The sequence below is a fragment of the Silurus meridionalis genome, chromosome 3 (genome assembly GCF_014805685.1).
Source record: "Silurus meridionalis isolate SWU-2019-XX chromosome 3, ASM1480568v1, whole genome shotgun sequence".
NCBI classification, from domain to species: domain Eukaryota; kingdom Metazoa; phylum Chordata; class Actinopteri; order Siluriformes; family Siluridae; genus Silurus; species Silurus meridionalis.
The window spans coordinates 1,548,351-1,570,729 of NC_060886.1; the positions used below are offsets into that span (position 1 = coordinate 1,548,351).

The window sequence follows — 22,379 nt, forward strand, 5'->3', positions numbered from 1 at the left end:
AGAGTGATAGCAGGACTGATTTGTGATAGAAGAGTATCTGTGAGAGTGAAAGGGAACGTTTATAGGACTGTGGTGAGACCTGCGAATTTGTATGGATTAGAGACAGTGGCATTGAGTAAAAGACAGGAAAAAAAAAGTGTGGACAGTTATCAAGGCAGACAGCTGTCATGTAATGATTTCTTTCAAGACGAACATGTAAAAAGTGTGTGTAAAAAAATGTCTGACCCTCTATGTATAAAACTGTCTCCTGAAATAATAGAAAATGACACAGTTAAAGTGCCTGAGGACTCCAGTGTATGCTTGAGAAACTACAGTGCAAAACTACAGAATGCTCAACTGAGATTTATTTTATTTGATTAGCATATCTTGAACATTTTATTGTGTTGACACAACATTGAACAAGAAGAGGACTTTTTGATTGTATAAGTATACACCTCCCTTGGATAATACAAAGTAAAACCTCCCTATTGGTTGAAATATATGTTTAATTCTTATGATTAATACTTATACATTGACATATAAAAGACAACGAAATTGTAGAAATCAATGAGATTTAATGACCTGACCAGTCTTCCAAACTAAATCCTGTTGAACTGCTTTGGGATGAACTGGATCACAAAGTGAAAAAGAAATATTCAACTGGTGAAAAATTCTTTCAGCCAATTTTACAAAAGGGATGACAAAAATGTACAAAAATACATTTTCCAAACGCCAAGAGTGTTTAAGATGTTTTATATGTATGTATTTCATGTGCTACCTATATAAAGTATATAAATTCATTCATGTTTTTGTAATTTTAGATATTAATGTTCTTCTCACAGATCCAAATATACTGGGAATCGCACGAAATATCAACCCAGTTTGGTACAGGTTCAGACCGATAGCCAGATACAGCACAATCCTCTTCACCTTTGCTGTTGGGTTCCCCACTACTCCAGAACCTAAAGGAACAGAACCAACAAAGAAAAGAGTGAACAGCCCACCAAATAATCAGTCTGCCTCATTATTTATTACTTATGTTAACCTTGGTCACACTAACTCAAAGTCAACTCCCTAAAACCTGTAGATTTTTAAAGGGTGGCTGTGTAAAGGTAAATGAGAGTTGGGTCCAAGAGGTAAAGAAGGAGTTGTTTGTCACTGTCACTACAGTCTTTCTCATTAGAGATAAACCTTTAGGCTTTAAACCTTCGGCAATAACATATACATTTACATTTTATGAACTTATTATTTTTCAAAGCCACTTTGGAACAATATTCATTGTTAAACATGATATACAAATAACATTGATTTGAATTCAAATTGGTCTCTTACCCATCACTCACTGCTGTACCATCCACCCATTTCCAGATCCCCTCATTGTTTCTATCATTTGCACCAATCCAAGCACCCTCTCCTCTTCTCCACACTTCAACAATGTCCTGGTTAATAACAACTAATTAGACATTCAAATCCACAAAACATCAATGGATAGACACTGGGTTGAATTTTATGGCAGATAATTGGATAGGTTACATAACTGGACAAAGAAAATAAAGGTTTCAGATTCCAGGCTGGCCTTAAATTATTATTCCCCCAGATTATCTTGTTGCTATTAAATACCTGGGCTCAACTGTGCAAAGTAATAGAGTGTGCAGAGTGATAGCAGGAGTGATTGAAGGTATCTGCCAGAGTGAAAGGGAAAGTTTATAGGACTGTGGTGAGACCTGCAATGTTGTATGGTTTAGAGACAGAGGCTTTGAGTAAAAGACAGGGGATGGAGCTGGAGGTAGCAGAGCTGAAGATGCTGAGATTTTCATTGGACAGTATTTGGAGACAAGGTGAGGGAGGCATGATTGAGATGGTTTGGACATGTGCAGAGGAGGGACAAGGGGTATATCGGTAAAAGCATGCTGAGGATGGAGCCATCAGGAAGGAGGAAAAGATGAAGACCAAAAAAAAAAGAGGTTTATGGAAGTGTTGAGGGAAGACATGCAGGTAGTTGGTTTAAAAGAGGCAGATGTAGAGGACAGAGTAGTATGGAGACAGATGATCCGCTGTGGCAACCTCTAACGGGAGCAGCCGAAAAAAAAAAGAATTTGTGGCTGTAAAACCAACCATGTATTTTTAGATGATCTATAAGGTCCCAAATGCAAGATGTGTGACTATAAGGTCCCAACTGCAAGACGCCAAAGGATACAGTAAATATCAGCAGTCTTTAATAAGAGCAACAATTACCACTGTCTAAAAACTCATTAACACGTAAAAACCCCACAAAGGAACAGGCTGAAATAGGTCTGAGACGAGAAACAGAATAGTCTTTATTTGTCACATATAAATAACAGCACAGTAAAATTCTTTATTAACATATCCCAGCTTGCTTGAAAGCTGGAGGCAGAGCGCAGGGTCAGCCATGATACGGCGCCCCTGGAGCACAGAGGGTTAAGGGTGGTAGGCAGCAAATTATCGATGTACTCCACCCACAGCAACACAGAATCACAGAGTCTGGTTTCTAACTCCTCATTAAGCCTCTCAGTCTGGCCATTGGTTTGGGGGTGGAACCTAGAGGAGAGGCTGACCGAGGTGCCTAGAAAGAACTCCTTCCAAAAGTTGGCTTCAAAAAGTTGGAATAGGGTACCCACGAAAACGATCAGTGGGTGGAGGTCAGTTGGTGATGAGGAGCAGCTACCAAACTGTAAACTCAGATAAACCGCCAATAAAAGTTGACAAACCCCAGGAACATAGCTTATTTCTAGAGAAGGGTTTGAGCCATTCCTTTAAAGCCTGGATCCTGTATGCCCCCCGCCACAAAGATGAATCCCAGAAAAGACGTGTTGGGGACCTCGCGGGGGTATTCGATGGCGGTGAAGCGGCGGCTAAGCTCGGGACATTGGATCCATAATTGGTCCAGATTATTCTGTCAGGATGTGTGACTGGAAGGACCCAAATGCAGGATGCCGAAGGATACATATTAACGGTCTTTAATAAGAGCAAGGAGTAGAGCAAAGATTACCACTGTCCAAAAATGTATAAACACCTAAAAAAAAAAACCATAGAATCCAATGACAGAATAAACATATGCTAAATTAAAGCTGGAAACCAGGAGGAGCAGGAAAAGAGCTACTACAATCTACATCTACAAATCTCTTGAGTCTTTAATTAAGTTTTGGTTTCTCTCTTTATTTTTTATTTTTTTTACCTGTTCCTCTCTGTTATTTATGATCACCAGGTCTGCTCCTTTCTCCTTGCAGTTTTGTCTGCTCTCACTCCAGCTCTTCTTCTCAGTTGAGATGTAGTAAATACTGAAGCTGAAGTATCTCCATCCTGGTGTGTTAATATTATTCTCTGTATGCACAGAACATTAAAATTACTTTAATAACAACACAGCATCATAACCACAAAATATTTCATCAAATAAATATTTTTATTTAAGTTCTAGTTCCTCGCTCCTAATGACCAGGGAAAGTGTTTAAACTAAGTTCTCAGTTATTATATATAACTATTCTAGTTGTATATGCATGTTTCCATTGAGAGAAAAGGGTTTATCAAATTCTGGTTGAAGCAGAGGAAAACCCACACCAGAAACAAATCAACTCCTACTTCTCATCATGGCCTTTCTTATATGGACAGCATCCTCTACTACTGGTTGTCAATCATTATCTTCTTTTTCTTCTTTCAGCTTCTCCCATTAGGGGTCTGTCATCCGTCTCCATACTCCCCTGTCCTCTACATCTGCCTCTTTCAAACCACCTGCATGTTTCCCTTCACCACATCCATAGACCTCCTCCTTGGTCTTTCTCTTTTCCTCCTTCCTGGTGGCTCCATCCTCAGCATTCTCCTACTGATATACCCCTCTGCACATGTCCAAACCATCTCAATCACACCTCCCTCACCTTGTCTCCAAAACGTACTACATGCGATGTCCCTCTAATAAACTTATTTTTAATCCTGTCCATCGTTGTCACTCCCAACAAAAACCTCAACATCTTCAGCTCTGCTACCTCCAGCTCCACCCCCTGTCTTTTACTCATTGCCACTGTCTCTAATCCATACAACATCTCAGGTCTCACCACAGTCCTATAAACTTTCCCTTTCACTCTCACAGATACTCTTCTATCACAAATCACTCCTGCTATCACTCTTCTCCACCCACTCCACCCTGCCTGCATGCTTTTCTTCATATCTCTAACACACTCTCCATTACTTTGCACTGTTGACCCCAGGTACCTGAACTCCTCCACCTTCTCCACCTCTTCTCCCTGCAACCGCACCCCTCCACTGCCCTCCCTCTCATTTATGCACATGCACTCTGTCTTACTCCTACTGACTTTTATTCCCCTTCTCTACAGCATGTACCTCCACCTCTCCAGACTCTTCTCCACCTGCCCCCACTCTTGCCACAAATAACAATATCATAGTCCATGGAGACTCCTGTCTGACCTCTTTGGCCTAAAATTAGTTGAACACAACGTACACCTACATAAGAGCTCAGGCAGTTGAATGGTATATTGGAAATAATGGAAATAATAATAATGGAAATAAAATCATCACTACCTTGACAGTCATAGCAGGTGCACACATGCAGTTAATTACAAAATGGTTGGCATTAATGCAATATTCCAATCCACATCTACATATTCTTTTGTGAATAAAATGGTCTAAACCTTACTTGTGGCAGGGTACTACCTAGGGCAGGATGCAGGGCAAACCCCTATTGATTAAGATTATGGATTATCTGACTGAAGGCTGGCAGTGCAAATTAAACAAAAGAATCCGAATGCAATCAACTCTGCAGGACCTACATTACATATCAGGGGTATACTTTAAGACCAGGAGAGAAGAGAACATGCTCATAATCAGAAACCAAAACTACAAAATGTATTGGCTAGACATAATCTTCAAATTGCCAATTTGCCTCATAAGCCAGGCACCCACACAAGTTCTGTCATGCTCTCCTACTCATACAGAGTTCTGACTACCCTTGACATATAAAAGTTGGGCACCAAAATATATCCTTCATCAATAGGAAGTCCCAAAGTTCCCATTGGACAAGTGTTGCTAACATGACAAATAATGATTAAAAAAATATGGTGCAATGGAAAGGCATGAGCCTAGTTTAAGACCCCTTTAAGATTCAGGAGGGTGGGCTGTTCCTAATCAAATCTGAGGAAAGGCTAGGCAGGGCTCCACAAAACTAACACTCACTGTATAATATTGACTGGACACCCATAAGGGTTATTTTATTGTTGGAAATAAAACATAATACAAAAGGTTTTTAACCATTTAAATACTGCCCCTGGAGGTTATCTATTTTGCTAAAAAACCACAAGTACATGCTTTACATAACCAGTGTTTTAACCCACTGCAGGATCAGAGATGGACACTGTGAATTAATATTTGTGTTAATTAGTTTAAAATATTGAACATTCTGAACAAATAATCACATACTCAGTTGAAAAATATTTTTCTGGAGTTCATCTGTTTTCCTCTGCAGCTGGTCTCTTTCTTTAGCAACACTTGTGAAATTGTTCTTTAACAGTTCCTCCTCAGCCGTCAGATTGTTGTAAATGGTCTGTAACTGGTCTCTCTTTGTAGTCATGCTGTTATAACTGGTGTGTATCTGGTCTTTCTCTGTGGTCAGCTTGAACCACAGTATTGCGATGGCAGCCAGCAAGAGAACCACCAGCATCATCAGACACACCACAGCCAGTCTGTAACATCTGCATCCAGAGCTGTTTTGTTCTAAAGAAAGTGATTCATACTGTATATATTATCTACACATGGTGAATTAATATGTTGAGTTTCATCAAGTAAAATTGTCTGAGTGTAAAAGTGAACGTATGAACATACCTGAGCTCATAGTCGTTTTTTTGCTTGTAGTCATTTGCATTTCTGTTGCATCTTGATTCATGTAGATATCTTCATGTGGTTGAGTGCTATCCTCTAGATATCCTCTAGAAAATCTTGAGTTTCCATAAACTGATTTACTCATTTCTCCTTAAATACACTTAAACTTCAGTCCTATAATATAACTACAATCTGTTTAATACGAAGCTCTTTACACTCCCCACTGCAGCCTCCAGCTCAGATATAAAGTTTGTGGCTTTTGTTAAAAAAAAAAAGGAAGTTAAAGTGTCATCTTTTTTTTTTTATATAGACGCTTTATATAGACTGCTTTAGAAGGCCAATAAGAGCGACTTCACACTTCAGACTCTCAGTAAACACTGCTACTATTTTGCATAAATTATCTGTCAAAGCTTTACATTTATACTCATTATGCAGATGCATTAAAAGTGTTTTATAGTCTACACCATAAACATTGCCTCAGACTAGTAACTGTACTTTCATTTCTAATACACTTAAGATTTGTATTTACATATTTCTACTTCAACTGAGTATTATTAAAATTCAATGCTTATATTTCTATCATCCTGCACCTGTCATGGACTGGCTGGAAGGAGCCAAATGCAGGACGCAGACAGAGTTAAACATAAAGCAATCTTTAATGAGTAAGGTAGCAAAAAAAAGAGCAATCCAAAACACTGGCAGCTAGTGAGAGAGTGTAACTGATTCAGGAACAGTAGAAAACTGAGCAGTAAGAGCCAAAGTAAAATGGCAGTACAAAATCAGTCCTTAACAAAATACCAGAATGCAGGGCAATACAGGCGGAGGCAGAAATTAAATCCAGGAACAGTTCAAAGATCAAGCACGGCAAGCAGAGCATAAACCAAAATCCTAAAAACAAAGTCCGAACCAGTTAAGTGGGGAGGCAGGGCAGAAACAGGGATCAGAGATAAGTTTGGGAAACAGAAACCAGATCTAGCAGGAGGGCAGGAACGATCTCAGGGGTAAGCAAAGCCGATGAGATAATCTGGCTGTGGGTTAATGTCATTGGTGTCCTTAAATACCGGGTGGCGCAGCAAAAATGGCAAGATGGCCGCCGACCAGGAAACATGCACATATTCACATATAAAATGACTTTCTAATCTCATTTTTAAAATATGCTTCTGTAAATGTAATTCTCATTATTCTTAAAGTGCTAATTATTTTAACAGCAACATACTGTATGTATCAAGGCCTTGTGCTGAACTGGAACTTGGAGCAGATCTTAGAACTGAACTGAAGTTTGAATAAGGCACCTAGAGATAAAGATGTATTAGGAGTTTTTTAAAGAGCTACACAAAAGTATGCACTGCATAATCTTAATAATCTTGATTTAATTTTCTTACTGCTTAACGTTATCTAAAATGATATGCTACATATGTCTTTTCTCACAGATCTAACCATATAATGTGTTACAGAAAACATACGCTAATCGTCCCTGGTGTGGTAATGTCTTCCACTGAATGAAGTGCAAATTAAAAACCGAAACACTTTACACCATAACCACAAACCCCAACCCAGTCCAGCAATTCAGCTCAATCTGACTGAGATATTTCACATGCACATGACGATAGTATTTACTATGTTACTATAAGAATCCATAGCCAGTGATTTGTCTCTATATTTTTATCCTGTTTAAACACTGCCCCTGCTGCTAATGAACATGTATTTATTTAGGTAATAATGGTTCAATTAACACCAGAAAACATACGTTTTCTGTCACCCAGGAACAAAGATAAACTGTCAGATAAGTGAGAAAGAGACATAACAGAGAGAACATACTAAGGTTATTTTATACTGACATACATTAAACAAGATTGCCAACAGGATATATGCAAATTGTGTTTTCACACACTGCAAATGTGTTGCATCTCTTTAAAAATTAACATCAGGGTAGCAACCACAAGTCGAAAGTGGAAGTAACTCTATCATGTTTATTGAAGAATTCAGTACATAAACAGAGGACAGAGAGCTTTACGAACCGGGATGTGCCCGTGTAATCCGAAATGGAAAGGGTAATCCACGAAACAGGTACGATTCATGAAATGGGTACGATCCACAGAACAGTGATAATCCGCAGGACAGGAGGTAGGAGTTGCAAGCAGTGGGGAATGCTGGCAGTCAGGAACCAGGTCGATCACCATATCCAACTAGTGGGTCCGACATGAGTGTGATTGGAATGAGAGCTTATATAGGGGAATCGGTAACGAGGGGCAGGTGTCTGGCAGGTAACGGAGGCAGCATGACAGCCACTGAGGGGGGCGTAGCAGGTGGATCCCTGACATTACCCTCCACTCCAGGGGCGGCAACTGATGCCACAAATCCACCCACACCAGGTGACAGCCACCGAGGGGGGCGTGGCAGGTGGATCCCTGACACATACGTTTACTTACACAGTTGAGAAAGCCTCTTCTGGAGATCTCTTTTTGTCTAAAACTGATTTCTCTCTTCAGCCATTTTATTGTAACCAGCCTCTAACTGCTCCATCTCAGCAGCTCTGTTATAAAAACTAGTCTGCAACTGGCTTTTTTTTATTGTCAGGTTGTAGAATTTTATCCACAGAGAAACTGTTGTGCAAGTAAACCGTAAAAAGTAGGTGAATATCTTCAGATACATAAATAAAAGCAGAGCTACTGTATAGAGAAATTTTTGTTCCATTATGGTAAATCACGCCTACTTTGTTCAAAAGGTGCGGGATATTTGTTGGTACCTCAAATAATAAAGACTGCATCAGGGGGCAGATCTTTCTCCTACAAAGTCCCAAAAGTATGGAACAGTCTTCCAATTGCTGTCTCAGTGTTCTAGTCCATGCTGAAATCACATTTATTTAGTCAAGCCTTTGGTCAGTAGGTAAAGGAACAGATCTGGAGGGATTATGGATATAGTGTTTTGATGTATATAGGATATTTGATGCTTGAATATTTGTTAATTTAATTAAATAGAAAACTTACAATGTTGATTATATAATGGAAATCCAAGTGTGGGCAGTTATCAAGGTAGACAGCTGTCATGTATTGATTCCTTTCCGGACAAACATGTAGAAAGTGTGTGTAAAAAAAAAAGGTCTGACCCTCTATGTATAAAAGTGTGTTCTGAAATAATAGAAAATGACACAGTTAAAGTGCCTGAGGACTCCAAATAAAACGATGAGTGCAAAACTACAGAATTGCTAAAATGAGATTTATTTTATTTGATTAACATATCTTGAACATTTTATTGTGTTGACACAACATTGAACAAGAAGAGAACGTTTTGATTGTATAAGTATACACCTCCCTTGGATAATACAAAGTAAAACCTCCCTATTGGTTGAAATATATGTTTAATTCAAATGATTAATACTTATACATTGAAATATAAAAGACAACGAAATTGTAGAAATCAATGAGATTTAATGACCTGACCAGTCTTCCAAACTAAATCCTGTTGAACTGCTTTGGGATGAACTGGATCACAAAGTGAAAAAGAAATATTCAACTGGTGAAAAATTCTTTCGGCCAATTTTACAAAAGGGATGACAAAAATGTACAAAAATACATTTTCCAAACGCCAAGAGTGTTTAAAGATGTTTTATATGTATGTATTTCATGTGCTACCTATATAAAGTATATAAATTCATTCATGTTTTTGTAATTTTAGATATTAATGTTCTTCTCACAGATCCAAATATACTGGGAATCGCAGGAAATATCAACCCAGTTTGGTACAGGTTCAGACCGATAGCCAGATACAGCACAATCCTCTTCACCTTTGTTGTTGGGTTCCCCACTACTCCAGAACCTAAAGGAACAGAACCAACAAAGAAAAGAGTGAACAGCCCACCAAATAATCAGTCTGCCTCATTATTTACTACTTATGTTAACCTTGGTCACACTAACTCAAAGTCAACTCCCTAAAACCTGTAGATTTTTAAAGGGTGGCTGTGTAAATGAGAGCGAAAGTTGGTTCCAAGAGTTAAACAATGAGTTGTTCATTGTCACTGTCACTACAGTCTTGTTTATTATGGATATACCTATAGGCCTTAAACATTCAGCAATAACATATATATTTAAATTTTATGAACTTACTATTTTTTAAGGCCACTTTGGTACAATATCTATTGTTAAATGCGCTATACAAATAACATTGAATTGAATTGAATTGAATTGAAATGAAATTGGTCTCTTACCCATCGCTCACTGCTGTACCATCCACCCATTTCCAGATCCCCTCATTGTTTCTATCATTTGCACCAATCCAAGCACCCTCTCCTCTTCTCCACACTTCAACAATGTCCTGGTTATCAATAACAACTGATTAGACATTCAAATACACAAAACACGAATTGGACAGACACTGGGTTGAATTTTATGGCAGATAATTGGAGATGTTATATAACTAGACAAATGAAATAAAGGTTTTAGATTCCAGGCTGGGCTTAAATCATTATTTCCCCAGATTATCCTGTGGCTATTAAGTAACTGTGCAAAATAATAGAGTGTGGAGAGTGATAGCAGGAGTGATTTGTGATAGAAGAGTATCTGCAAGAGTGAAAGGCAAAGTTTATAGGACTGTGGTGAGACCTGAGATGTTGTATGGTTTAGAGACAGTGGCATTGAGTAAAAGACAGGAGGTGGAGCTGGAGGTAGCAGAGCTGAAGATGTTGAGGTTTTTGTTGGGAGTGACGACGATGGACAGGATTAAAAATAAGTTTATTAGAGGGACATCGCATGTAGTACGTTTTGGAGACAAGGTGAGGGAGGTGTGATTGAGATGGTTTGGACATGTGCAGAGGAGGGACATGGGGTATATCAGTAGAAGAATGCTGAGGATGGAGCTACCAGGAATGAGGAAGGCCAAAAAAAGAGCTTCATGGAAGTGTTGAAGGAAGACATATTGAGTTGGTTTGAAAGAAGCAGATGCAGAGGACAGAGTAGTTTGGGTAGTTTAAGATCGCTGGCACGTTGGTGAGGACAAATGGCATAACCAGATATGTGTCCAGCCTCCCCACAGTAGAGACACAGGCCCCTGGAGCGATGCTTTTCCTTCTCTGTTTGAGATATGTGTCGGTTGCCGATTTCCATAGGACGAGGCAGAGAGTGGGGTTCTGGAGCAGCAATACCTAGTGGGGGTGTTAGATGGCGGTGGAGCGGTGGTACTGTGCATTGAATAAGGATAGAGCGGCAGTGCACTGGTTCCCCGGAGAACCGTGCCGGTGGCATCGGATGAGGTTTGTGTGGTCTGACCATGACCAGAGCAGAACGGTTTTAGCCATAGTCACTGGCAGAGGCAGAAGAGTGGCTACTGGTCATGGGTAATGCAAATCTGCTTCAGGGAGTCAATATCCTCCCATAGTTCCTGTGTGTCCATGGGATCCATAATTTGCCAGATTCGTCTGTCAGGATATGTGACTGGAAGGACCCAAATGCAGACTGTTGAAGGATATATATTAACAGTCTTAGAGCATGGAGTAGAGCAAAAATTTCCAGTGTCCAAACATTTATGAACACCCAAAAACAACACAAGCAAAGAATCCAAGGACATAATAAACATCTGCTAAATCAAAGCTGGAAACCAGGAGGAGCAGGAAAAGAGCTACTACAATCTACATCTACAAAGATCTAGAGTCTTTAATTAAGTTTTGGTTTCTCTCTTCATTTTTTCTGTTTTTACCTGTTCCTCTCTGTTATTTATGATCACCAGGTCTGTTCCTCTCTCCTTGCAGTTTTGTCTGCTCTCACTCCAGCTCTTCTTCTCAGTAGAGATGTAATAAATACTGGAGCTGAAGTATCTCCATCCTGGTGTGTTAATATCTTTCTCTGTATGCACAGTAGGTTAAAATTACTTTAATAACATCACAGCATCATAACCACAAAATATTTCATCAAATAAATATTTTGATTTAAGTTCTAGTTCATCGCTCCTAATGACCAGGGGAAGTGTTTAAACACCTGGGTTCTTAGTTATTATATGTAACTATACTAGTTGCATATGCATGTTTTCATTGATAGAGAAGGGTTTATCAAATTCTGTTTGAAGCAAACGAAACCCCACACCAGAAGCAAAACAATTCCTACTTCTCATTATGGCCTTTCTTATATGGACAGCATCTACTACCGGTTGTCAATCGTTTTGTTGGCCTGCAATTAGTTTAACACAACCTACATCTATGTAAGAGCTCAGGCAGTTGAATGGTTAGACTTTTAAATAAAATTATTACTATCTTGACAGTCATAGCAGGTGCACACATGCAGTTAACTAACAAAACTAACATGACAAATAATGATTAAAAAATATGGTGACTGGAAAAGCATGAGACCATCTTAAGACCTCCTTAAGCATAGGGAGGGTGGGCTGTTTCCTAATGTAATCTGTGTAAACCTGTAGGTTAGACTGTGCCCCAGAAAAACCAACACTACACTGTTATTGTTAGAAATAAAGAATAAGATACGTTTTTAACTGTTTAAACACTGCCCCTGGAGGTTTTGTTGCTAAAAGGACCACAAGTACATGCTCTACAAAACCAGTGTTTTTAACCCACTGCAGATGTGCTGTGTGCTTTTGACGTTAATGAACATTCACTTACTTAGCTGAGAAAGCATCTCCTGGAGTTCATCACTCTTCGCCTGAAACTGAGCTCTCTCTTCAGCCACAGTTTTGTAACTTTTCTTTAAGCTGTCTCTTTCTATCGTCAGATTGTTGTAACTGATCTCTAACCGGCCTCTTGCTACAGACATGTTGTGGAAATTGACCCAGAGTGTTACGACGACAGAAAGCAAGAGAACAACCAGCATCAGCAGAATCACCATAACCAGTCTGTAACATCTGTGTCCTGCAGAGCTAGGTTCTGAAACAAAAAAGCAGTAGAAACTGTAGGTATTTTCTACATAGTATGAGGTATTAACATTGTTTTTGAATCTGTTAATGTTGTCTACTACAGCATCAGAGCAGCACTATGTGTGAATGTGTGTGTGTGTGTATGTGAGCTTACCTAAAGTTAGAGTTGTTTTATTGCTTCTGGCCAGTTGAGTTTCTGGAACTTCACTCATGTAGATATCTTCATGTAAATTCTGTTTGTCCTTTAGATTGACTGAGCTGCTGTGCATGGTTTCATAAACCGATTCACTCATATTAAATTTAATTCCACTCCGCAAAGACACAGGGAATATAAAAAACCTTTACAATCTCCACCCTAATTTTTAATTCTGAGAAACTGTGTTCCGTAAATTCATTTGTTCTTTGAACAGGAAGTTGAAGTAAGATTTCTATGTGTAGTATTTTTCTGTAGATGTGGATATGGACTGCAGAAATTACTAGTGGGGTGAAAAGTTGTGGCAATTATAGAGGCCACCCCACTGCTCAGTGGATCCCACAAAATCCAGCAGTTATACTATAAAGGCCCCTGTTATGTAAATAATTTAAATATTTATATTAGTTGTATGCCCGAGATTGAATGAAAACCACAAAAAGAAGTTTTCCAAATATCTGCTCCTCTCCCCTCCCAAAAAATGGTTTAGTCTAAGTATTTATTAATTGTTCATTCAGTTTTATTTGTTTTTATACAGTATATAATGTTATATTTGATTATGTTGCTGGTACTGATGTTCAGTAAAAATCTTTATTTATTTAAATTTATGATTTGTTATTTTGTAAGAAGTCCCCATTAGTATACTTAGTATACTAATTAGTATAGCTTTTCTTGAAAGTCCTTCTTGTAAATGTCCTTGTAAGTGTATCTGCCACCAAATCAATTTCTTCTCCTCTGCCGCCGTTATGAAATTTAAAAAAAACAATTATTTATTAAATATACATATTTTTGAGTTTGCGCAGTTTGCTACAGATAAGATTTGCAAGCTTTGATGACATTTTAAGTTTATTATTGTTTGTGTTTGAGTTTCTGGAACTTGCAGAAGTTGCATAAACTGATCTAATCATATTCTTATGATACAGGAAATGAAAATAGTCTTTGCTGTATTTTGCAATCTCCACCCTAGTTTTTGATTTATGAGAAACTGTGTTGTTCCCTAAATGCATATGTTCTTAGAAGAGGAAGCTGAAGAAAGTTTTCTATTTTAAGTATTTTTCTGTATCTGTGGAAACTGGCCTGCTAAAAATGTAACATAAGTAATGGTTTGATAGGATGACCAGTGGGAACAGTGTGTGTATAAGGAGGGGATACACTATGGACATGATGGCAGTTAATTTATCCAGTGTTATTCCATGTACTGTATGTTTTTTGTGGGAAACTGGAAAACCAATGTGAACCCAGGGGGAACATGCAAAAACAGAGAGCAGCCTGAAACACAACATTGCAGCTGTGAGGTGATAATGCATCACACTGCAAAGGAATCGAACCAAAGCATTGTGGTAACTGTGCTTGTTTGTTTTGATGATTTAATCAACCCTGCACAATCATATACTTTCCTGATGTTTAAATAATATTTACTTGCATTACACAGGACTAAATAGCATTCCAAAATTTACACTGTTTAAACAGGTGTACCATTGTTTATAATTCAAAAACCTTTCTACTCAGACCACATCTCTGTTATGCTAATTCCAGCATACAGACCGCTTATCAGACGCCCTAAACCGGTTCTGAAGCAGGAACCATCTATGCTCTTCAGGACTGTTTTAAGTGCACTGACTGGGAGATGTTTAGGGAGGCTGCAACCAACAGCGATTCCATCAACTTACATCAGCAAGTGCGTTGATAATATGACCACTTCCATGACCATCACTACATGCTCCAACAAGCCCGATGGGCGCTGTTCCTTACCCGTTTCCGGTACATCTCCACTTACCGTCCCAGATCGAAGAACCAACTGGGGGATCGGGTCTGGCTGTCTACGAGGGACTTAAGGCTGAAGCTGCCATATCGGAGTCCCCGGTACATTGGCCCTTTCCGTGTGGTAAACCAGATCAACGAGGTGTCCTATCGGCTAGACCTACCTGCCAGGTACCGCATTCACCCCACCTTTCACATGTCTTTATTGAAAGCCTGTGTCTCGCCTGTCTCTTGACTCCAAGACACGCCGGGAGGGCCTCATCAACCGGAGGAGCATGGACAGCCCACGGTCTATGTTGTGCGGAAGATCCTGGAATCCCGCCGTAGGGGCGGACGGCTGGTGTACTTCGTGGACTGGGAAGGCTATGGTCCGGAGGAACGTTCCTGGGTGGCCTGGGCGGAAATGCTAGATCCTGCTCTCCTGGGAAGTTCCACGCGGCTCACCCGCTATGTCCTGTTCCCTAGGCCCAGGCGCAGAGTTTAGCCGTTGGGTGCCGCCCCGGGGGAGGGGGTGATGTCAGGGCGACACCGGCTTTGCCTCTTCTCAGCGCCCCGCACGCACGGAGTGCTTCTCCATCCTATTAACCACCAACACCTGAGCCTCATCTACCTGGTCTACTTATGGACCTCGGCTCTGCTCTCAGATTGTTAGTTATTGCACGTTGTGCTAGGAGAGCTAGACTTACTCCGGAACTATGTGTGGACCTTGCCTCTTACAGGCACTTCAGGAGCTTTCCCTTCTTTCTACGATTACGTTATCGGACATTGTGGACCTCGCCCCTCCAGGGCGTACCATGGATACACCTGCTGTTGCCTTTTTTCCCTCCTCTCACTTCATTTCTATTCTTCTCATTAAAACTTGTTCGAACCGCTAAGGCTTCCGCCTCAGTTTCTCCTCTCCTGACAATTTGACTTTCTGTCAAAACTTTTTCATTTATATCATTATTCAAATCCTTTTTTTTCCCAAAGCAGATTACAGAAGTCTCCATTATAAACATTTCTTTGGATTATTCATGTCCTTTAGTTTTACTACAATTGTATGATTTATGGTTTTATACCATAATGTTGAGTATTATTCCAATTCAGTACTTATACTTATTGTTCTCCACCTCTAAGTGGGCTAAAATTCAGCTATTATTCAATTCAATTCAATTCATTTTTATTTGTATAGCGCTTTTAACAATGAACATTGTCTGAAAGCAGCTTTACACAGATTTTATTCATCTTCTAGTATTGTACTAGGAGTTCCATGTTCATACACACATCCCCAAATCTTTATGACTTTCTAATCTCTTTTTTAAATGTAATTTTCTAAATGTGATTCTCATCATTCTGAATTTTTTTTTCAAAACCATTATGTGGCTCTAAAGGCATACAAGATTATTTACAAGGTTCTAGGGGAAGGAAGATGAGCAAAGAGAAACTATTCAACCACATGATACAATAGTCCTCAGCATTTAGTATTAAGGTTAAATATTTTTTTTTTTATGTTTATTATATTAATGAAACTCAAAGTTTGAGTGAAGCTTAGGGTTTATTTGAAGTTTGAATGGAACACCTAGTTAAAAGTCAGTAGGATTAAGACAGAGTATGCATGTGAATGAGAGGGAGGTAGTGGAGTGGTGCAGTTGCAGGAAGAGAAGAGGTGGATTAGAAACGAGTTTATTAGAGGGACAGCGCATGTAGGACGTTTTGGAAACAAGGTGAGGGAGGCGAGATTGAGATGGTTTGAACATGTGCAGAGGAGGGACATGGGGTATATCAGTAGGAGAATGCTGAGGATGGAGCCACCAGGAGGGAGGAAAAGAGGAAGACCAAGGAGGAGGTTTATGGATGTGGTGAGGGAGGACATGCAGGTAGTTGTTTTGAAAGAGGCAGATGTAGAGGACAGGGGGGTATGGAGATGGATGATTCGCTGTGGTGACACCTAGTGGGAGCAGCCAAAAGAAGAAGAGGAAGAAGAATGGAACACCTAGTAATGGGGATAATGTAGGAGGTGTTTTGAAGAGATTTAGTCCTAAGCATGTACTGTTATAACCTGAATAAACTTGTATTGCCTGCCCCCATTTCTTCCCACCTGAGCCAGTAAGATCTCCACAGCTTGCTTTCATTTATTTAATGAAACAAGAATGAGGAGCTGGATTCACTGTGAAGCTTTCCTTTTCCAGCTCAGTAGTTCAGTGAGAGTGTGGGTCTTGTTCTTCAACACTGGGGATTGTTTTGCTTATTTCTAGTCTTAATTAAAGTCATGCTGGACTTGAATTAATAAGTGGTTAATGGATGATTAATTTTGCCAGATTTTATTTTATTATTATTTTTACCACAAAGTAAATTTACTGCAAACACATTTATTCCTTGTTATAGACTCATTAAGACAGATATTAGAGACAAAATCTACAAACAAGTTTAGAAACATAAAAAAAGTTAAAAATCACTTTTAATAAGTCAAATAGATTATATATTTAATATTAGCAATTTTGAGATTTTCACTCATATCACATATTAAGTCTTTTCTCACAGATCCAAATATATTTTTTATTACAAGAAACATCAACCCAATAGCCAGACTGGGTAATAGCCAGACGCAGCACAGTCCTCATCCCCAACATTGTTTGGTTCACCTGGATTCCAGAAACTGAAACAAGAGAATCGGTCTTCACCTTCTTTTTATATAGTTTAATTGACCTTTAATCATTATTACAGGTTTAATTAAAGACAATTATCATTAAAAATATTATTATTTTGTCTGAGTCAACGAAATGTCATCGTACCATGATTTTACACACTGTGACTCACCACAAACCTTATACACTATACACTGTAAATAGAGATCTTTTTGGATACACTTGATTGGTAAGAATTTATGGTACCTACAGGTTGTGAAGATGAATAATGATGATGTCATTAGCTACAACACATGTGCAGGTTACTTAACTTCCCGAACAAGTGTTCACCTGTACGTGAATCATGTTCATATTTGAGAGAATTATGGCACAGTTTCAGGCCAAACCCTCTCCTACAGGTTTTGTTTTGGTTCTTCAAAACAGATATTACATGAACTTTTTTTATGAAAAGTGTGCTCTAACCTGCCAGTGTGAAAGCGTCACATATGCTCTGAGACCTGAGAGTGATTTCTGTGTTCTTAAATGGGATGTGAGAGTGATTATTGAACAAACCCAATTTTTCTCATTCTCTTACCTCTTGATCACTGCGGTACCGTCCACCCATTTCCAGGTCCCTTCACTGTCTCTGTCATTTGCACCAATCCAAACACCTTGATTTCTTCTCCACACCTCAACAAAGTCCTGGTGTGGAATAAATACTGATTTAGATGTTCCCATTCCATGACATACAGGAGAAATATGTCTTTCATTAATAAATTAATTACATAAAAACCACAGCTCAAATCAGGATTTTCTAATCTGATTGGTAAGAAGGTGTGCATCATTTTTATAACCATAACATGAACAATACTTTACTATTGATGTGCTCGTTCTAACAGGATATTGTTTATATAATGACAGATAATTTTTTTCTATATATGTCTATAAATCTTGTATGATTCTGGTGTGCAATAATCTAAAGGTACGGATCCCTTTTAGGCTTCTAACATCAAATAAAGAGTTTAGAAATATGCCATTTAATTATATATACACTCAATTTTCCCTTTTTTACAGTACACTACCTGTTCCTCACTGCTGTTTATGATCACCAGGTCTGCTCCTCTCCCCTGGCAGTCCTTTCTGCTCTCACTCCAGCTCTTCTTCTCAGCAGAGATGTAGTAAATACTGAGCTGAAGTATCTCCATCCTGTTGTGTTGGACATTTGGTGCAACCCAGATGAGGATGGGTTCCCTCTTGGGTCTGGTTCCTCTCAAGGTTTCTTCCTTATGCCATCTCGGGGAGTTTTTCCTTGCCACAGTTGCTCATCAGGGACAAACATACTTACAAAGAACATATTTATGTTTAATCACCACATTTTCTGTGTAAAGCTGCTTTGAGACAATGTTCATTGTTAAAAGTGCTATACAAATAAAAATGAATTGAATTGAATTGAATTAATGTCTTTCTCTGTAGAGAGTGAAGATCAAACCACAAACCCTGAACCAGTCCAACACTACGATATGTTCATGTTCACCTGCATGACTAAATCCACTGTCACATGGTGACATTATTTATTATATTATTTTATAGTATTTACTATAAAACACCTCAACGAATCATTTGTTTCTTTATTCTTTAAACTGCCAGAGAAGTGAGAAAGAGAAGGTGAGAAAAAACAGAGAGACATGAATAAGGCTATTTTATACTGACATCAAAAGACCATAAAATATGTTTAGAAGAAGAAACACAGGTAATTAAACACTGTCCCTGAGGATTATCTGGTGTTCACAGACACACAGCGGATACAAAATCAGTGTTTTAACCAACAGCAAATGTGCTGCATTACTTTAAATTTAACAAACATTCACTTACTCAGTTGAGAAAGACGTTCCTTCTCAGCAGCCATGTTGTTGAAACGGGTCTGTAACTGACTTTTTTCCATATTCAGGTTGTTGAAACTGGTCTGTAACTGGTCTCTCTCTATAGTCAGGTTGTTGAAACTGGTCTGTAACTGGTCTCTCTCTATAGTCAGGTTGTTGAAACTGGTCTGTAACTGGTCTCTCTCTATAGTCAGATTGTTGAAACTGGTCTCCAACTGGCCTCTTTCTACAGTCAGGTTATTAAATTTGACCCACAGTATGGTGATGACAACCAGCGAGAAAACAACCAGCATTAGCAGACAAGACACAGTCACTCTGAAACATCTGTATCCTGAACTGCTGGGTTCTGAAGTTAGAAATCAATCAATCAATCAATCAATCAATCAATCAATCAATCAATTAAATCTGCATAGGATGATGTAATTCATTAAAGTAGTTTGTATGTGTAGATAAATGTGAGTGTGTGAGCATACCTGAAATAATTCCATTATTGCTTTTTGAAATAGTTTAATTACTTTAATACTTTTTGAAATTGCTTCTGCTCACTTGAGTTTCTGGAACTTCATTTGCATATATGTCTTCATACGAATTTTCATTGTCCTTTGCATCAGCTGCCCTGCTATCTGCAGAATCTCCTGAGTAATTTTCATAAACTTGTCTCCACTGTAGCCTCCAAACTAAGATCAACTCCCTGTGACTATCTAAAGTTTTGTTTTACATAGTACAGGAAGTAGAAGTCGAATCTTATCCCCCACACAGCAACACCTTCAGTAGGTCAGCGCTATAACACTTTGTTTATTGTCTTCCTGTTTGTTTCTCTGTAGCTAAATTTGACCTTTCCAAAATCACTCACACTACATTAATAAGCTAATGCCATTTTAAAAACTGACCCTCAGAAGGTTATATCTTTATAGTTTTGTAAAAATTATTAATGCTGACTCAAACAAAACACAAACTTTGAAAAACATTAAGGATGATGTGAGATTTGGAAGCTTCTACCAATTAGTAAATTCAAGATGTTTTTGAATTTCTCAAAGGTGTCCAGTAAACTTGGTAGCTGTTGGAAATACAAATACAGTCCGGGGGGGCGGGGGGCTTCCCTGTTGTCTCCAGAGAGGTACCTGTGGCTCACTCTGTCTGATAGAGGCAGGGCCGTACTGCTGGACGCCCCACTAGCTTTTTCTGAACTCTTCAGCGATTCCAAATGGTGGTGATTGAGAGGTTTCAGGAAAATAAGTAACAGGCTGTGGCTTTCTGGCTGTGCCTCCCACTGATCTCACATCCATCTATAAGAAGGGACAGAGCTGTAGTGTCGCGACTCGCACTCCCCCTGTCAGGGATCCTGTGTGGCGCTCAGAGTCAAAAGCCCCGTGAGGTGCCAGATCTCAAATCAAATCAAACAAATTTTGTTTGTCACATACACATAAATACAGAGTATGACATGCAGTGAAATGCTTTTTATGATTGTCCGGCATGAGGGAATAGAATGAGGAGAAAAATAAACAAAGAAAAAAAGAATGCAGATAAATAATAAAAAAAAAACTATACAAAATAAAAAATGTAAAACATATAAAGATATATGTGAAAAAGAGTGTATATACAAGGATGCGTACGACAGTAAACAGTAAAAGAGTAAAATTTACAGTAAAATTTAAGGTGATTTGACGTGATTGTCCTTGTGTCCGTGTGCGATATGGTGTGGTTTACAGTGCACTGTGCTGTGCAAGTCCAAAGTTAAAGTGACAGTAAAGAGATTAAAGTGATTAAAGTGTCATAGTGCAAAAAGAAAATAAAAATGTGCATAAAAAGTGTGAAGATGGAGAGAGTGGACCAGTTTTAGATCCTGGGTGTTTCCTGGTTTAAACTCCGAATTGGCCTGTGGGAAGAAGCTCCTCCTCATTCTCTGTGTTTGCTTTCAAGGAGCGGAAGCATTTCCCTAAATGCAACAAAGAAAAGAGTTCATTGTTGGAATGGCTGAGGTCCTTCACAATCTTCCTGGCCCTGGTCTGGCACCGTGTGCTGAACGGACCACCTTCTGGAGGGCTCGTCTGTCCTGCATGGTGTTGTTCCCGAACCAGGAAGTGATGCTACCCGTCAGAACGCTCTCAATGGTGCAGGTGTAGAAAGTCTTTTAGCACCTGAGAGTTATATTTATATTTAGGTTGTAATCTTGCCCCCTGCTTTAGTCTGCATTATTTGAGGAATCAACAAATCGCCTGCACTTTTTATTCTAAGTAGGCATAGGGATCATCATGTATCATGTATTGTGAGACCATTCAGTGCTTTATATGTCAGTAGTAGTATTTTATAGTCATAACACCATAAACAGGTGTTAAGTCCCAGTCTAGGTTTAGGGTGCACAGTGTGATTAAGGTGGATATAAGGTGGATGTGAATGTATTTGGTATTTGAAGTGATGAAAAATGGGACAAAACACCGGGTATCTTAAAAATGGGAGGTATATTAAAAGATGTATAGATAGCACTGGGATAGTCTTCAGGGTGGACTAAGGCAAAAATAATAAACAAGAACATTCTATTCACAAACACTAAATTACCTTCAAACAAATGCAAGAGAAAGACTGAACACTTCCCTAACCCATTTACCAAAAACAGGGAAGAAACCCACACTCAACAGAAATACCAGACACACCCTCTACCACCGGTGAACAAGACAACAAGTATATATATATATATATATATATATATATATATATATATATATATATATATATATATATATAGCTTCAGATAACTGGAGTTCAGGAAACCCTGGACTGGCGTCTCGGGATGGCACCTGCACACTTAAACCACACACCGCATACAATACAACCCGCAAAATACTTCAATACTTCACCCCCACCCAGAGTTTTGGAGATATTCACTCTGGTCCCAGACCCCACTAAAAGTAGGTTTGCAGCTGAGGAGGGGGTACTGTGATGATGGCACTTTGGCATGCAACTGCTGCAACACACTCTGAACATGACAAGGTTTATCAGACCCATTATAGTGTCTCTTTATGGAAAGAAATGGTAATCAGACAGATAAAATTGGAGGGTCGAATCCAAGCAGGTGGGTTTAAAAAGCAATGAATTACATTTCTGAGTTTATACTGCCATCTACAGGAAAATACATACGTTTTTTTTCAACTTGAAGGTTTAAAATTAGTTTCAGTGAAGTGTTTGACCGAAGATTTCATCTTTTAACTGCCATCTTCAGGAAATGAAAAGGGATCGGTATTGTCTCCAGCTGGGGTGTGGGAATGGGCACAA

The 22,379-nt window shown here is 38.9% G+C and overlaps 3 protein-coding genes and 1 long non-coding RNA gene across 5 annotated transcripts; all 4 read right to left on the minus strand.

Annotated features, from left to right (window-relative positions):
- Positions 1-351: 351 nt before the first annotated feature.
- Positions 352-6,070, minus strand: LOC124382756 (CD209 antigen-like protein A). Its single transcript, XM_046844979.1, has 5 exons — positions 5,827-6,070; positions 5,425-5,718; positions 3,176-3,321; positions 1,312-1,418; positions 352-941 (listed from the first exon to the last, which is right to left on the minus strand). Exons 1-5 carry the CDS (start codon positions 5,966-5,968, stop codon positions 797-799), a joined length of 834 nt encoding a protein of 277 aa, XP_046700935.1. The 5' UTR covers positions 5,969-6,070; the 3' UTR covers positions 352-796.
- Positions 6,071-9,018: 2,948 nt separating this feature from the next.
- Positions 9,019-13,077, minus strand: LOC124382757 (CD209 antigen-like protein E). Of its 2 annotated transcripts, XM_046844980.1 has the most exons (5): positions 12,830-13,077; positions 12,425-12,685; positions 11,512-11,657; positions 10,028-10,134; positions 9,019-9,639 (listed from the first exon to the last, which is right to left on the minus strand). In XM_046844980.1, exons 1-5 carry the CDS (start codon positions 12,966-12,968, stop codon positions 9,495-9,497), a joined length of 798 nt encoding a protein of 265 aa, XP_046700936.1. In that variant the 5' UTR covers positions 12,969-13,077; the 3' UTR covers positions 9,019-9,494. The 2 variants fall into 2 exon arrangements, with proteins under 2 accessions (XP_046700936.1, XP_046700937.1); XM_046844981.1 differs by lacking the exons at positions 9,019-9,639; positions 10,028-10,134 and adding an exon at positions 10,639-11,270.
- A 3,879-nt stretch (positions 13,078-16,956) lies between these two features.
- Positions 16,957-18,500, minus strand: LOC124382761 (CD209 antigen-like). The gene is made up of 3 exons (XM_046844985.1): positions 18,312-18,500; positions 17,825-17,931; positions 16,957-17,261 (listed from the first exon to the last, which is right to left on the minus strand). The coding sequence occupies exons 1-3, from the start codon at positions 18,432-18,434 to the stop codon at positions 17,177-17,179; spliced, it is 315 nt and encodes a 104-aa protein (XP_046700941.1). The 5' UTR covers positions 18,435-18,500; the 3' UTR covers positions 16,957-17,176.
- A 184-nt stretch (positions 18,501-18,684) lies between these two features.
- Positions 18,685-19,667, minus strand: LOC124382762. Its single transcript, XR_006925118.1, has 3 exons — positions 19,583-19,667; positions 19,102-19,455; positions 18,685-18,696 (listed from the first exon to the last, which is right to left on the minus strand). It is a non-coding gene; the product is annotated as an uncharacterized LOC124382762 (long non-coding RNA).
- Between the last annotated feature and the right edge of the window lie 2,712 nt (positions 19,668-22,379).